The sequence below is a fragment of the Syzygium oleosum genome, unplaced genomic scaffold, assembly GCF_021117445.2.
Source record: "Syzygium oleosum isolate NSW1041296 unplaced genomic scaffold, Sole_v2.1 Sole_v2.09, whole genome shotgun sequence".
NCBI classification, from domain to species: Eukaryota; Viridiplantae; Streptophyta; class Magnoliopsida; order Myrtales; family Myrtaceae; genus Syzygium; species Syzygium oleosum.
The window spans coordinates 3,335,314-3,350,209 of record NW_026607493.1 but is presented as its reverse complement, the minus strand read 5'-3'; the positions used below and the strand labels follow the sequence as shown (position 1 = coordinate 3,350,209).

General features: G+C 41.2%; 3 protein-coding genes across 4 annotated transcripts; 1 reads left to right on the top strand and 2 right to left on the bottom strand.

Moving 5' to 3' along the window:
• Positions 1-459: 459 nt before the first annotated feature.
• LOC115673507 (probable glycerol-3-phosphate acyltransferase 3) lies at positions 460-3,134 on the top strand. The gene is made up of 2 exons (XM_030595701.2): positions 460-1,213; positions 1,941-3,134. The coding sequence occupies exons 1-2, from the start codon at positions 488-490 to the stop codon at positions 2,883-2,885; spliced, it is 1,671 nt and encodes a 556-aa protein (XP_030451561.2). The 5' UTR covers positions 460-487; the 3' UTR covers positions 2,886-3,134.
• Positions 3,135-6,969: 3,835 nt separating this feature from the next.
• LOC115673574 (uncharacterized) lies at positions 6,970-8,212 on the bottom strand. Its single transcript, XM_030595787.2, has 4 exons — positions 7,811-8,212; positions 7,560-7,678; positions 7,231-7,419; positions 6,970-7,082 (listed from the first exon to the last, which is right to left on the bottom strand). Exons 1-4 carry the CDS (start codon positions 8,096-8,098, stop codon positions 7,019-7,021), a joined length of 660 nt encoding a protein of 219 aa, XP_030451647.2. The 5' UTR covers positions 8,099-8,212; the 3' UTR covers positions 6,970-7,018.
• A 307-nt stretch (positions 8,213-8,519) lies between these two features.
• Positions 8,520-13,439, bottom strand: LOC115673508 (SWR1-complex protein 4-like). 2 transcript variants are annotated; one of them, XM_056314795.1, is made up of 15 exons: positions 13,013-13,439; positions 12,516-12,602; positions 12,369-12,428; positions 12,150-12,206; positions 11,852-11,981; positions 11,696-11,760; positions 11,514-11,606; positions 11,351-11,398; positions 10,950-11,123; positions 10,674-10,784; positions 10,237-10,332; positions 9,664-9,735; positions 9,442-9,499; positions 9,261-9,295; positions 8,520-9,155 (listed from the first exon to the last, which is right to left on the bottom strand). In XM_056314795.1, the coding sequence occupies exons 1-15, from the start codon at positions 13,211-13,213 to the stop codon at positions 9,075-9,077; spliced, it is 1,368 nt and encodes a 455-aa protein (XP_056170770.1). In that variant the 5' UTR covers positions 13,214-13,439; the 3' UTR covers positions 8,520-9,074. The 2 variants fall into 2 exon arrangements, with proteins under 2 accessions (XP_056170770.1, XP_030451562.2); XM_030595702.2 differs by having other exon boundaries at positions 12,516-12,581; positions 13,013-13,438.
• Positions 13,440-14,896: the final 1,457 nt, after the last annotated feature.

Here is a 14,896-nt window from a genome sequence, read left to right as displayed (position 1 = left end):
CACATCTTTAAGCATCTGCCGCTCGGTCACGTTTCATTGGCGCGTGGAAAAACAAATCAATCAAGACGTATACATTTTCTCTTCGAAATTCAGCACACAATGTGATTTCAATCCGCCGGTTCATTAGCTTTGCTTTTGCATGTTAGCGGTGCAAGGAATGCGGCAGAATACTTTCTCTCGTCACGTGGAGCATATACGGAAGAACAGCGGGCAAGTCGCCAATTTTGACTTATATTACAACAACTTAGGCCAATAATTAAGAGCCCCAAGTAGGCCGTAACTACGAAACCACAAGGAAAGAACCAATGAGCTGGCAAATGGAGGAAGTTCTTGAAAAATAACAAAGAGGGCAATGTTATAATATACAGAGAAAAGGTTATCTCGACATCAAACCTTTTTATATATGAAGGACCTTCCCCTTCAGACACCAGAACACAATATTTCTCTCACTTTATCAACTGTAACGTTATTAGGGAGAGCCCAAAATATGTTCCCTGAAGTGTTCTTCATGTCACTCGCATTCTTCCTCTATCGCCTCGTCCTAGGGAAGCTCAGGACCGCGAGAGTCCTCCACCGGAGCGGAAGTAACGTCGTCGCTCATGCGAATTTTTCTAAGTACCAGAGATCACACTCTCTTGCTCGCAGGCAAGGCCTACACGACCAAACCATCGTGTTCGATGTCGAAGGGGCTTTGCTAAGGTCCTGCTCTTTGTTCCCTTACTTCATGCTCGTGGCCTTCGAAGCAGGGGGCCTCATGAGGGCGCTCTTGCTTCTTATGACATACCCATTTTTAGGGTTTTCTGGTGCTGAGCTAGGATTGGAGGTAATGGTCCTGGTTTGCTTCTTTGGGTTAAAAAAAGAAAGTTTTAGGGTGGGGAGTGCTGTTTTGCCAAAGTTCTTGCTTAAGGATGTGGGTTTGGAAGGGTTTGAGATGGTGAAGAAGAGCGGAGGGAAGAGAGTGGGAGTGAGTGGGCTTCCACAAGTGATGGTTGAGAGCTTCTTGAGGGATTATATGGAGGTTGACATGGTGGTTGGGAGGGAGCTTAAGGTGGTGTGTGGGTATTATGTGGGGCTTATGGAGAGGAAGAGGCGGAGTGTGGTTGATGAGTTGGAGGAGATGCTTGGGAAGGAGACATCTTCACAATGTGGTCTCATTGGCATTAGCAGCTACAAGAAGTCCCTCCAACATGATCCTTTGTTCTCAAGATGCAAGGTGAGTGGTCAAAGAGCTCTCTCTCTCTCTCTCTCTCTCAACCAAGGGGTTGGTCGCGGTCTGTAGGTAACGGCAACCCGTGGTCGTCGTCGTCTCGCATAGTTTCTCCTATCTCAATTTGACAAGATCTGAAGACAACCACCACCACTTCGATATAGTTACCATAATTAGGAGATTTTGCATACTGTTGCAGTTCAAGGCGACGAAGACCATCCCAGCAATGGTCGCCATCGCCTCTCTCCCTCTTGCTCATTGATTAGTCTTTCAGAGTGGTCGTTAGATCACGTGGTATTGTCATATTTCTTTATCATCAACTGTTCACTTTAGAATCAATTCCATCATAGCTGTTTTGATTCAGTCAAAACTTCGTATCTATTAAGTTGCATGGACATAATCTACTCTAGTTAGCCATATATGCCATGACGGGTTCATCGTCTTGAAATGCTCCTTTCATAGACTATAGGCTTGAAACTATGCACAAATCGTAACCGTATATATTTCCACACGAATCTGTCATTGTTGAGACATTCCATTTCACATGTTCCATCGCTTTCTCTTGCATTAATATTTCCATATTGTCCTAACACAAGCAAATTGTCATACTTTCTAAAAACTCACCAATAAATACGGTGCTTATGCGCATCCAAGAACCTGGGTATACTTTTGTCCATACGTAAATAGATTATAATCTAATGTCAAGTCTTCTTTTGCTTTTCTTTTTCCATAGGAACTATACCTAGTGAGCAAATCAGACAAGAGAAGCTGGCATCACCTCCCAAGAGAAAACTACCCAAAGCCACTCATCTTCCATGATGGAAGATTAGCCCTAAAACCCACCCCAATCTCAGCCCTAGCCATCTTCATGTGGCTCCCGTTTGGCCTCTGCCTTTCCCTCTTGAGAGCCATCATTGGCATATTCCTACCGTTCACTCTCTCCATCGCGCTCCTAGCCTTCTCTGGTCTCCACTTCACTGTATCACTCCCCACAACCCTAGACAACACCAACACCAACAACAACAACATTGACAACTATCAAACTAAACCTAAAAGGACCAAAGGCCTTCTCTATGTTTGCAACCACAGGACACTCCTAGACCCTCTCTGCCTCTCATTCACCCTCAAGAGGAATTTCACCGCCGTCACCTACAGCCTCAGCCGGGTGTCGGAGATCTTGTCCCCGATCAAGACGGTGCGCTTGACACGGAACCGGGACAAAGACGCGGCAACGATGGGGGAGCTTCTTCAACGAGGTGACCTGGTCATTTGCCCCGAGGGGACAACGTGCCGAGAGCCCTATCTGCTCCGGTTCAGCCCATTGTTCTCGGAGATGAGTGACCAGGTAGTCCCTGTGGCACTCGACGTGCACGTCGGCATGTTCCACGGCACGACCGCAGGCGGGCTCAAGTGCTTCGATCCGCTCTTCTTTTTCTTGAACCCAAACCCGAGTTACAGCCTACGGTTGCTTGAGAAGGTGGTGGTTTCTTCTGGGGTTTGGAATAATTGTGATAGTAATGAATGTCATGAGAGTGAGAAGACGACAAGGTTTGATAAGGCAAATTATGTGCAGGAGGTGATTGGTAAGGCTTTGGGGTTTGAGTGCACAAGGCTCACAAGGAAGGATAAGTACTTGATCTTGGCCGGTAATGAAGGGATTGCTAGCAATAGAAATTGATAAAAAGAAAAGGCAAAAAAAAAGAAGAAATTATAGATTTTAACGTGTGACCATTTTAATGACCCCATTATTATAAGCTTTTCTTCGTTTTTGGTGATCTGTAATGTTGGATTGATAATACTTCCAGATGGGTACTTGGTTAGGTGTTTGCATATGACAAAGGAAAAAAAGATTAGGGTTTTATGGGATGTTTTGCCCTTTACAGTATGATTTTATTTTTTTTTCCTTTTGCTTTCTATTGGAATTTTCTGTTTTTAGTATACGGTATAGGTGATAAGAAAAGGACTCTTACGAGTCTTGACACAGTATGACTGTTGCATGACTAAACTAGCAAAGTTTCCTCAGTCATTATTTTCTGTATATAGTGAATGCTGTGACATTTGTACCACTAAAGTTTTTCCCTTTCATTTGCTGCAAACATTTGCCAGAAACATAGGTTACACATCTAAACATTTACCGCATCAACACAACAAATTTTGGAAATTGAAGCATAATACCTCGGATTCGGTTGATCACGTAGATAACTTTCTGTCCGAGAAATGACTATGTCTCTTTTAGGATAAGTTATAAGATAAGATGACTCACTGCTAGAGATGGGTTTGCATATACACAGCTAGTCATTGCTCACCGAACATTTTGACCTTCATTTCATTACCTTTCGGCCACCTACCAATGAGCTAATGTTGGAATCGCCATACCCTGAAATTAAGGTTGTTTTTGACTATCCGAATTTCTTTAACTAATAAACACAGGTTTAAAACTGCTTTGAAATGTTTTCCTAGATACACCCAGAAATAAGATAAGAATATTGACATGTTCAGTTTTCCTAACTCGTCCATGTAGAATAGTGTAAAATTTCTCAACCCGTTGCAGCCGGAGGACACTATATTCTGAATTTGGGTATAATTACATTCCAGATTGCTGATCAACCTGCTTGACTGGTTATAAGTTTGAGGACATAAATCCACTGATGTCGGCTTTTGATCTTGGACAAGGATATTGTGCATAATAGGCTTTGATCATAGTCAACTACTTGAATTAACAAAGCTGCTATATGCTCAGGAACATATAGCACTGGATACTATATTTCTTCAGCAAAGTAAAATAAGCACTTCAAACGCTTGCCCATAAGCATGATTCAGTTCCCAACCCCGGTCTTATCCCTCACAAACCCCATTCCAGACGGTATAGGATCACTTTTGGGTACCACAACCCCAATGTCCAACCTTGAATGGATCTACGCATATAACCACGAGTTAATGGTAGGGTGTGAGCAAAAAAAATGGTAGGGTGTCGATCATTGCTGATGACGCTATGCCATACAATTTGAGTGCGCATACGGTATTTGCTGACTTTAGTCTTCGATCGATGATATTTCTACTGAGATGGATGCATTAGGTCCTCCAAAAATATGAATTGTCAATTTAGATGCCATATGAAGACCTCAATGGCGTAGGGGTGTGTCGAAAAGTCCCCTTGCATAAGACTCGAAAATCAGATTGTCATGAGGGGTGGCTGGACCAAAGCGATGAGCCAGTATAGTTCAACTCTATAAGCTTCATACTCTATATCACAGGCAAAGGTTCGCACTACTGGGAAAAGACATTCGAAATTCCCATAGAGCCAATGATTTTCTTTCTGCGATCGACTGGTCAATCATTATAAAAAAGGAACATGCCTCTCCATTGGGGTCGAGTTCTTTCATTTGACTCGTTCGGTTTTCGCTTGTTCCTTACTGGACCAAGCGAGTCCAACTAAACTAGAAGTTATGGGGGTTGTCGATCAAATACTAGCCATACTAGAGGTCCTTACAAACATGTATTACATTAACAGGTGTACTACTCGATAGTTTTTTTATCTTATAACATGCCTAGACTTCAAAATGAGCATCCTCTTGACCTTGATGGGTCGCTGTCCCACTGTCATCTATCTTTTCTGCAAGTTGTCTCTGAATCTGCAAAGTGCAAGTGCATGAATGGCGGATCAAAGGGTCATTACTATGTTTAGGCTATTATATATTGGTCATCGAGTCCGCATAATCAGCGGTCACGATCGAGTAGGTCTCGCCGATGTATAGACTCAATGGCTCATGCGGAGGACGTACATTGCAACTGTTGGCGATATCTGTGTGATCGTCCCCATCACCAACCTGTGAGCCTGAAATAATTGGATACACTTGATTCCAGAGTGTGCTTCTACAAGAGAGAGGATCAGTTGCCCCAACTCTCTCTCTCTCTCTCTGACACACACACACAAACATAGTCACTATCTGGCCTTATCTATTCACCTTCAATACAAAGCGCAGCATTGCCTGCTTTACTTCACTTGCATGACTTCACCGGTACTTGAACTTTTTAATCTTCATCCCACGTTCAATGTTGTCTTGGAATATGTTCGACTATGTTGGTAACAAGAAAGGGTGGTGTCGACAGTGATGCACTACGCCATCAAGAGGATGTAGCTTTCATATTTCGACATTCATCGCGTTTTTTCCGGTGGCAGAAAGATACAATTTAGGGTCTTAATTCTCGAGACTCTTCGCAAGTAAAATGGGATTCCCGAGTCTATTTTGGGAACAAAAGCACATTCGACAATCAATCTAATGAGTCATGACATTGGTTTGATAACGACGGAGCAGCCTACGTTAGCTAAAAGCCTAGTGATACTTGAGTATGTTCAAATGAAAGCCATACCGAGTAATATTTTAACAAAGTTGAGAACCCCATTGAGCTAGAATAAAGTTCAAATACAACATCGTTCATCATGTGAAAGTTTAAAGGCTATCGGTACTGTTACTCCAGTAGATTTCACCTAATATCAGATATGCATTGCTATCGTACTTCGGATTTAAATGATTTTTGTTGCTTAGCCTGCTAATGTTTCTCACTTGTGATGTGTACTATTGTAAGTTCTTGAATCTTGAAGCTATATTAGAAGATGACGGGATTTATATACTTCAGAAAAATATCATAAACCATCCTTAATTCTCTCTCATCCTACTTTTTGCAATTAGTACTTCCGAAAATATGCGCTTTGCACCCTTTTCAGAAAACCTGCACTCTACACCTTAAAGTCTAAGAAACTAAAGTAAATATAGGATGCCTTCTGAACATACTTATGAGATCTTTGCAATCTTTTGCGTTCTGTACTTCAACACACTTCATGATGATAATGATACGACGATGAAAGCTTGATGCATGCCAACCTAATATAGGCAGATGAAAGAGCAGTTCAAACCAACTAAAGGAAACTCGCAATTGGGTGAAAAGAGAATGTGACACAGAACAATCTGACGATTCAAACTCACAATTTTCGTGCTTCTAGACAAGGTGGCTACTAATACAGCCATGATGTCTCTTATGTTAGAGATCTTGAACTATTAGGCAAAGATCACATAACAAAGTCAAATAATTCAGCTGACATGAAAATCAGTTTACCTGTCTATAGTCCATGAACCAGCAATTCAGAACACACCTAACATGAGCAAAATCGCCCCCCTATAACTACTAGACAATCCTTTGCTCTGGAGCTTATTGCAGTCATTGACATAAAGTAACAAATCTCACCTACTTATGAGTATTAGAGATCAGTATGTTCAGGAATTGAAAAACAACGTGAACAAAACAGAACAAGATTCACTTCATTCAATTCGTGAATTTATAGAGCTTATGCAATATAAAGTCAGTTTTTTTGGTTTGCTTAATATATACAAGTAGATAAGATAAAGAGTAAATAATACTCTTCTCAGATCAGTGCTCCAAGTCCTCATGGCTTTTGGGACGACAGAAATGGAAATGACCTTAACCAGCCCACCAAGCTGAAGTATGTTGGTTCAGTTGGCATAATAGAATGTTCTCTTTGATTCTTGCGAGTGAAGAAAAATGCATTTCCTCTAGGAAGACTTGTCCACCGAATAACGAGAAGAAATCACAGACCTCAACCAACGGGACAGATTCTTCAGAAACGGAGTGTAAACGAAGTAGCAAGTGATTGTCCAAGTCACTAACCCCTGCAATGCAAAACGCACAGAAACAACACAGCAAGTAAAACCAGACACCTCTCTGATACTGTTGTTATACGTTCATTTATGTTTTCATTAGTCATATTTGCGGATAGCAGGTGAATGAGGGCGTCTACAAGATTACCTGACCAAGGATTTCAACATTTGCTTGTGGGTAATACCAGAGGTTAAAGAACCTGAGAGATTTAGCCAAGAAAAAAACTAATCAATGTACAATCATTTTAGAATACCATTAATTTTCACTGTTAAGGGTAACAAGTAAAGCATGCAAAAGAAATTGAACAATTCCAACATAAGTTATGAATTGAACTAAAAGACCATTACTTCATGAGAGGAATCTCAGCCAACGGGCAGGCAACACCAACAACGCAAGCAAAGGCAAAACCAAACCAACTTCTGTCCAGGGACAACCATATTAACTCAGCGACTGCAAACAGAATGTATGCCTCAACGTTGTCTGCCACTCCAGCTTTGTACAGCTCAGCGCTCAATTCAATGAAACCCACCAGTGCTCTGAATTCATCAACATCATGAAACAAACCCCCGCAATCAGAAACCGCTCCAGTCATCAATCATCATATCAGGACCAATGATTTTTCTTCTCCCCTCATCTTTTGGCAAAATTTAAATCAAATTTTGTGGTGGACACTCACACCAGTGAAGCAACTGTTTTCTCCAAACTCCCTTGCGAAGCCTTTGAAGAAGTTCTCTCATCCAAGTACAGCAGAAGCAACCCAACAGTGCAATAGAACAACCCCAGCAATGGAGGGACCTAAAATTACATACCCCACAAGTCATAATCCATGCCGAAGTAAGAGCGAGAGAGAGAGAGAGAGAGAAAATTCTGCCCAATGCTAATGAGTCGAGATTAGAGCAAAACATATAATGAATGGGCTTTTTTTACCCAGATGTTCGTGTGGAGAGGGCCAAGATCGATTGACCCATTTTCGTAGACGACGAGATTGACCCTCGAGTGGAGTCCATCGATGAGAGTACCCAGAAAGAAGCCTGAACCGAAGAGGGAGATGGAGAGCGGCCAAGCGATGCTGAGTTTGCTTCCGGTCACAGTGCTTCGGTCTTCGTTCGAGCCGCAGCGAGTTCTGGGGACAAAACGTCTGAGATTTTGCAGCTGAGTACAAGGAGAGTGAGAGTGAGGGAAGCAAGAGGAACCAAAAGCGATGAGAGATTGCATAATGGTGATGGACCAAATAGCAGCGCTTTGGGATGTTTTAAGATGAACAATCCTTTTTTTCCAGGCCCATTCCGTCAGTGATGGAAATATATTTTTTTTTTGTACAAACGCCGACTTATCTAAATGATACGTGACATTATCTAAATAAATGGACCCTATTTATAAATATACTAAGAGCTAGCAGCATCGTTGTAAAAAGAATTATGTGTTCACTTAGATTGAAGACAATGGTTCCCAGATAAATATTTATGGAGCAATGACAATCTGGGATGGCTGTCGATATTGAAATTTACATTACAAGGATAGATCCTGCATTCTCGACAAGGATTAGCCAACTTCCGATCGGCTTCTTTTATCACTCCACATGCCACCGTCACGATGTGAGGTCACTCTAGAAGATACCATCTGTAGTGCACAATAATTGGTTAACCGGGGCCTTACAAAACATGCTTGATTCGGCTCAAATCAGATGATCTGATTCGGACCAGCAAAGTTTACATGCATCTTATACATACACAACAGTTCCTCCATTTCGAGACCCCTCTGCTTCGAAACAAAAAGCAGCAGGCATCTCCCAATAATAAGTCTTCGCCTATTGAAATTGAAGCCTGCTTCATCTATTCCAGAGAAAGATGATGCTGATGGGAAAAACCCCTCATCCGCAAAAGATCACCACCAAGGTCACTCTATATATACATAATGTCAGCTAAGGAAGCAGAATTTTCATGCTCGAGACGGGCACCCGAACATTGATGAGTAATTGTCATGTGTACCCGTCTAATTCCAGGAAAAGCTCAGCATTGGTCTAAGCTTCTGCTCAACTCCAAATCCGACGAAAAGAAGCAATCTTGAGGGAGTTGCATCTGCTTTCCGTGCTTAGTCGTTGACCAGGAATCTGGGGAAGCATACAGTTTGCGCCAAACCATCATGCCGCAGGCCACTGTTACCAATAGCCCAAAACTCAATCATCCCACAACTAGATGTCAGAAGCCTTCATCTTGCGAGGCCTTTTAGATTGAGATGGGGATTGTGCAGCTTCTGATGTTCTTCCAGGTGCCTGAAGAGGCCAAATTTATTATAAAGGGAAAAGAATAATGACATTAGGCACTGGACATTGTACAAGAACGAGTAGATCTTTAACTCAATAGGAGAACCTGGTTACCTTGCGTTTCTGGTCCCTTTTGCCAAATCTATCACCTGCAATTCGTTCATGTATCTGAATTCAATCATTTCAAGCTACAGGTCTAGGGTTCACTTGCAGAGGTTGATCTCAGGAGACTAGTAATAGGAAACAACAAAAGGTTCCACAGAGTGAAAAATTGACAACAACCACCAATAGATACCTCCAAAACTAAGAGGGTCGGGCATAAATGGCCGATCCTGGTCCCCACGGGGCGTGCGCTGTTATCAAGAGAGACATTTGACTTTTAATCATACAAGAAGAGAGAACGGTATTTTTGTGGGATACAGAATACAGTCTAGAAAAATGCTAGAAAATGCAAAGCAATGATTGCAGTGACTCAACTACATCTCATCTCAGTCCGCTGAAGTAATGAAATACTGACCTTTGGGGTGCCTGGTGTTTCTGAGTAAGGACTCTCTTGAAAAGATGTACCCTCTGCTTCCTTATATTGAAGCTGAAATTTGAGATGGGCATGTGCATTAATGAATCTCAAATTTTTAATTATCCAACTCAACAAATCCAATTATTCTTTATCTGTGTTCCTCTCTTGTGTAATTTCCTTAATGAACATTAAGGAAGAATTCTTCATTGCTGCACAGGCATATTTTTTTTATTTCATCAAAACACAGATATTCTATGGTTGGTGAGCAACCGGGTACAATTAGCAGGCATATCAAGCAAATTCAAAATGCAATTACCAGCGGAAACTAAATAACAGCTACACCAGGCCATCATGGTTACTTGTATTAATTCAAATGTCATGACAGCAGATGATACATGAGTTTGATGACAAAATGAGCAAATGTCGTTTTACTGAGATATAAACAAAAATGCGAGACCTTTTGATTGAAAGAAAATCTAAAGCTTAGAGATACGTAATCTGCTCATGAAAAATTCAGAAATCAAAAGATTAAGACAAAGAGACGAATATAATTATGGTTACACAAAAAATCACCTGCTTCTGAAGATTTAGAAGAGTCAATATCTCTTTCCTTAATTCAAGATGCTCTGCACAAACAGCTTTGGTTGGAACTTTTGGTTTCAAATTCACCTGAAAAATCGAAGGAATTGAAAATCATGTACAATTGTTGACAATAAAGCAATAGCTGAATCTGCTATCTATTAAAACGCAAAATGAATACTGAAAAAAGAAAGAGGAATGTGTGAAACTAACTAAAGCTTAGAAATTTATTACCAAGTCGCAGGAGATTTAAAACCTAGCAAAGGCTTAAATGCAACAGAAAAAATGAACAATAAATCTATTCACATAACATTGAGAAGGAAGTACCTCTGTTTAAATCCTAATGAGAAATTATGTGATAACGACTACACGTAATTCCCTTGCCAAGAAAGGTTCCTGGAACCATTCCTCGAAAGAGGAAATAAACATACCCCAAGTTCTTGCAAAGTTTGCTCAACCCGCTTGATTGTCCGAAGTCCAGCAGATGCACTTGCAGCTTGCACCATTTGATCAAGAGCATATGTTCTCAAGTACACACGGAGCTGAAATTTTCTCAGAGAGTTGTGGGAAAGCGTTAAAAGTTTAATACCGGAAATAGTGTCAACAGTGAACTACTCACTGGGGCAGACTTACCAAAATTATAGGAAAAAATCAAAAGGAACTTTTAAGGGGAAAAGAAGGTCATCTTAGATGCCAACAGTGCCTACCATGCGAAGAGAAGCAAGAGTAGATGCATTGTCTGCCATTAATGTTGATGATGCAGCGATAGCAGAGGGAAGTGCAGCATTTGAAGGAGTTACAGCGTCACCAGTGACTGCAGCCCTCTGACTATTTTCTGGACCAATATTTGCTGCTACAGGCAACTCAGACTCTTCAGGGGCCTGGAAATGAAGAAAAAAGAATTAAGAACTGCAATCTCCAGAAACTAGAAACATCAACAAAAACATCACACGATCACAACATCAGAATTGGAGTAAGAATAAATACTCCTCTGTATGCCAGAGCAGTGTTATTCTTTAAGTTCATTCTTTCTGAAGAGTTATAATGCCCTCTTCCTGAAAACAGAAAGCACAGCTAGAAAGATATGCAATATGGCACTAAGACCTACCTTAGCAGCCATGCGTGATTCTGTTATCCTTTTTGCTTCAGTCAGTACCTAAGAAAACAACGAATAAATGAGAAACAAAAGAAAAGGTTGATACTTGCTCATCAATTAATCTACCGGTCAAGAACTGCTTGATCTTCCGTCGAAAGGAATAGTAAATAATGACCTCGGCATCTTTTCTCTCTTGCTGTTTTGTTTGGGAAAGGACCATTGACAAGGCACGTTTGCGCTCTACTTCCTGTGACATATTGTAAGGTTCCTGTGCCGTGAAGAAACAGATGAGCACGGTAATCATGTAACTTGACTGCCTGAAATATAAATATAGGTGCTTAATTCTTCATCACCAACCTTCACAAGAGGGTGACTGGCGATATCCCCAGGAGGAGCTCTAGCACTCAGAAGAGCACGAGATACTAAGCATATGCAGCAGAATAGCCATCAGAATAAAAAATTAGAAAGTTAATGTGAACGGACCTTCACTCAACCTCAAAAACACACACTTACCACTATAATAGCGATCCTTCAGTTCCTCCACTGTGCGAGATGAGGGAAACCTGTCGGCTATCACAGTAAAGCGGAGATCAAACCTTTCACACAAATCAAACAATTGATCCGTCTCTTCTTTGGTCCATGTCTGAAAACAGGTAGAACAACTCGGTCAGGAAAGGAGAATTTGAAAAGCTAGCCAACAGATAAAGTCATGTGCAACAAGCATCGAGTGTATTCTATTCCAACAAAAAAAAAGTAAAGAGTAACTGTATCTATTCAGAGGTTAGAAGACAAAACTTGGGAAGGTACCTACAGGATCAGTCAAGTACTTCTCATACTCCTCATCAGCGTACTTAATAATGTTGACAGACTGCATCAAATCAAAAACAGAACAAACTCAAACCAATGACAATTAAATCATAACCATGAAGAGACAGATTGATAAACTTTCACATTAACATAGGCACATAAACACAAAAACCTCCTCTCAACAGAGAACATACAGAAAGTAACCAACCAACACGAGGTTTACCTTGTTGTATTTGGCAAAAGCATAATCACCAGTTGGTGGAACACCATTCACAACTCTGACCTGCAGATTTTCAAGAAACAGGGGCACTTTTACCGCTAACAACACCCCGATATAAAGTTTTCAATTGGGCAAGGCAGGAAGATTTACCCAATGGAAGAGCTGCAAATCATCCTTTCTAGCAGAATTCGTGAAAGGTAGCCACTGCCAAGTAATCTGAGCAAAGGGCAGAATTCTCTGAAGTGATTATCATACAAGAGATTACACGTAAAAGAAGCCCGGAACTCAGAATAACGAATAGAACGATCGATCACTCTATTCTACAAAAGCAATGGGTAATATGTGGATTAACTGAAAGTGCCATCTATATTCCAGAAAGCTCTTTCATTTGGGAGAACAGCCCGTGTAGACACTACAGAATCTCCATATCGACTAACACATCGTTCGCCATATACTACCGAGAGTGTTAACATCATGATTCGCGACGCAAACCAAGATGGTTACATCAAGCTCTGCCCTTTAACCCAATACTTAAGTACAAACGCGCCACACCTAGAATCCCATAACTACTCTAGGCCCAATCGTGGACTTAAACCCCAAACCCAACCTCGCTACACTACACTACCTCAAGCTGAAATTCGACGAACCTTCTCATCCGAAGGAGGCCGCCGTTTCAATTGAGAAACATCAATCGACGGCATGAGAGGCGCCAAACCGCCGGTGAGCGCATAAACCTCCCGCGAAATGCCGTCGGGCTTCCTCTGAGGTTCCTTCGGAGGCCTAGACTTCTTCTCCTGAGGGATCGGGAGCTGATTTTTGGGCAGTCCCAGAATGTCCTTGGCATCCATTTACGAGGGTTTTCGGAATCGCCGGAGGTTGAACTGGGTCTGGTCAGGGCAGTCCTGGTCGATTCCGAATTGCAGAAGCTCGAAGCTCGAAGCTTTCGCTGATCTGCGATTGGGAAGAAGAGAGCGAATCGGAGAAGTTAGGGCTTTTTTTTCGAGCGCGAAAGTTTTGGACTTTGGAGCAGCAGGGTGATCAGTCTACTGGGGTGAACCCGTCACGGGTGGGTGACAGCGAAAAATCTCACCGGCATAGTTTTAGCAAATAAACAAGAGTAGTTTATGTTTAAATTGGATAATTACGCGAATAGTCTATAAACTTAGGCTCAACGTATAACCTCGTCCCTCAACTTTTGAATTTATTCAACGTGATCCCTGAACTTTTGGTAGATATTCGATCTAGTCCCTAGACCGTATGAAAATATCTAATGCTATTCTTCCATTGATTCAATTTAATATAATTTGTTGATTTAGCTTCTAATCCCGCAAGTTTGAATAGTGGACGATGTGGATTGTCCACCTAAGATATTCAACTTAAATCAAAATATAATAACGGGTTAATACCACGAAAAACCCAAACTGGTACTTTGACCACCAAAAACCCCAAACCGGTACACCTATGATAATTTTACCCTATATTAGTTTACGTAAAATTTTACCGTCTAATTACTGAGTTAAATGATACATGATAGTTGACGAGTGTACCAGTTTGGGATTTTACATTTCTTTTGTCACAGGTTTAACGGTTTTGTGATTTCGGGGTATTAATCCAATTTAACAAAGGGTAAATTTGTCACCAATGCACCATTTTGGGGTTTTTTAAGGTCAAAAAAATAGTTTAGGGTAAATTTGTCACACGTATGCCAGTTTGGGGTTTTTGGTGGTTAAAAATTTAGTTCGAGATAAATTCGTCACAGGTGTACCGGTTTGAGGTTTTTCGTGATATTAACCCTGTAATAATCAACGTCATCATGTCATAACATGGATAATCATTTTTCCGAATTAAACAAGTCAAAATGATTATTATATTTTAATTTGAGTTGAATATCTTACATGGATAATTTACAAGTAACTTTTTTTTTTACCATTGTTCGAACGTGTCGAATACGAGTAGTCAGGAAATCAGGCACATGCACCATAATCCGAGGTCCAGCCTCGATGACCCCCAACCTGAGCATCGGAGACCTAGGCATGGGCACGGGCACTGGCGCATCTAGGCCAGCCTCGATGGATCAGGGCTCAAGGGTTAGGGACCCTTTCTTCTTTGGAGCCCGGTATCTTGGACTGCCCTCTATAAGCCATGCCCTCTTCTTTTCAGCAGGGTCATTGGCTTTGAGTAACTAATTGCATTGATGTCAATAACAATGAGATCTGTAATTTATTTCAATTTTCTTCTTCCTGTAAAGCTCAACAGGACATCGGTATGATGTCCAGAAATGGACGATGCCCCACAATACATTTGCTTCTTGGGGAGTATAGTTCGGAAATACATAATGAACAAATTGGAATGTGGAGAAGAGAAAATTTGTATAGGATTCTCGGCTCCAGTCTTGCTTTTATATTAATAGAGTAATCAAAGTTTTCTAGGTGCTCGTAGATAAGTAATTGCAAAGTTTATCGTCCGGCGGGTGATTTGGGACAAAAACAGTTTATATGTCTAGCAGATTAGTTGAGTTTTTGAATGAAATT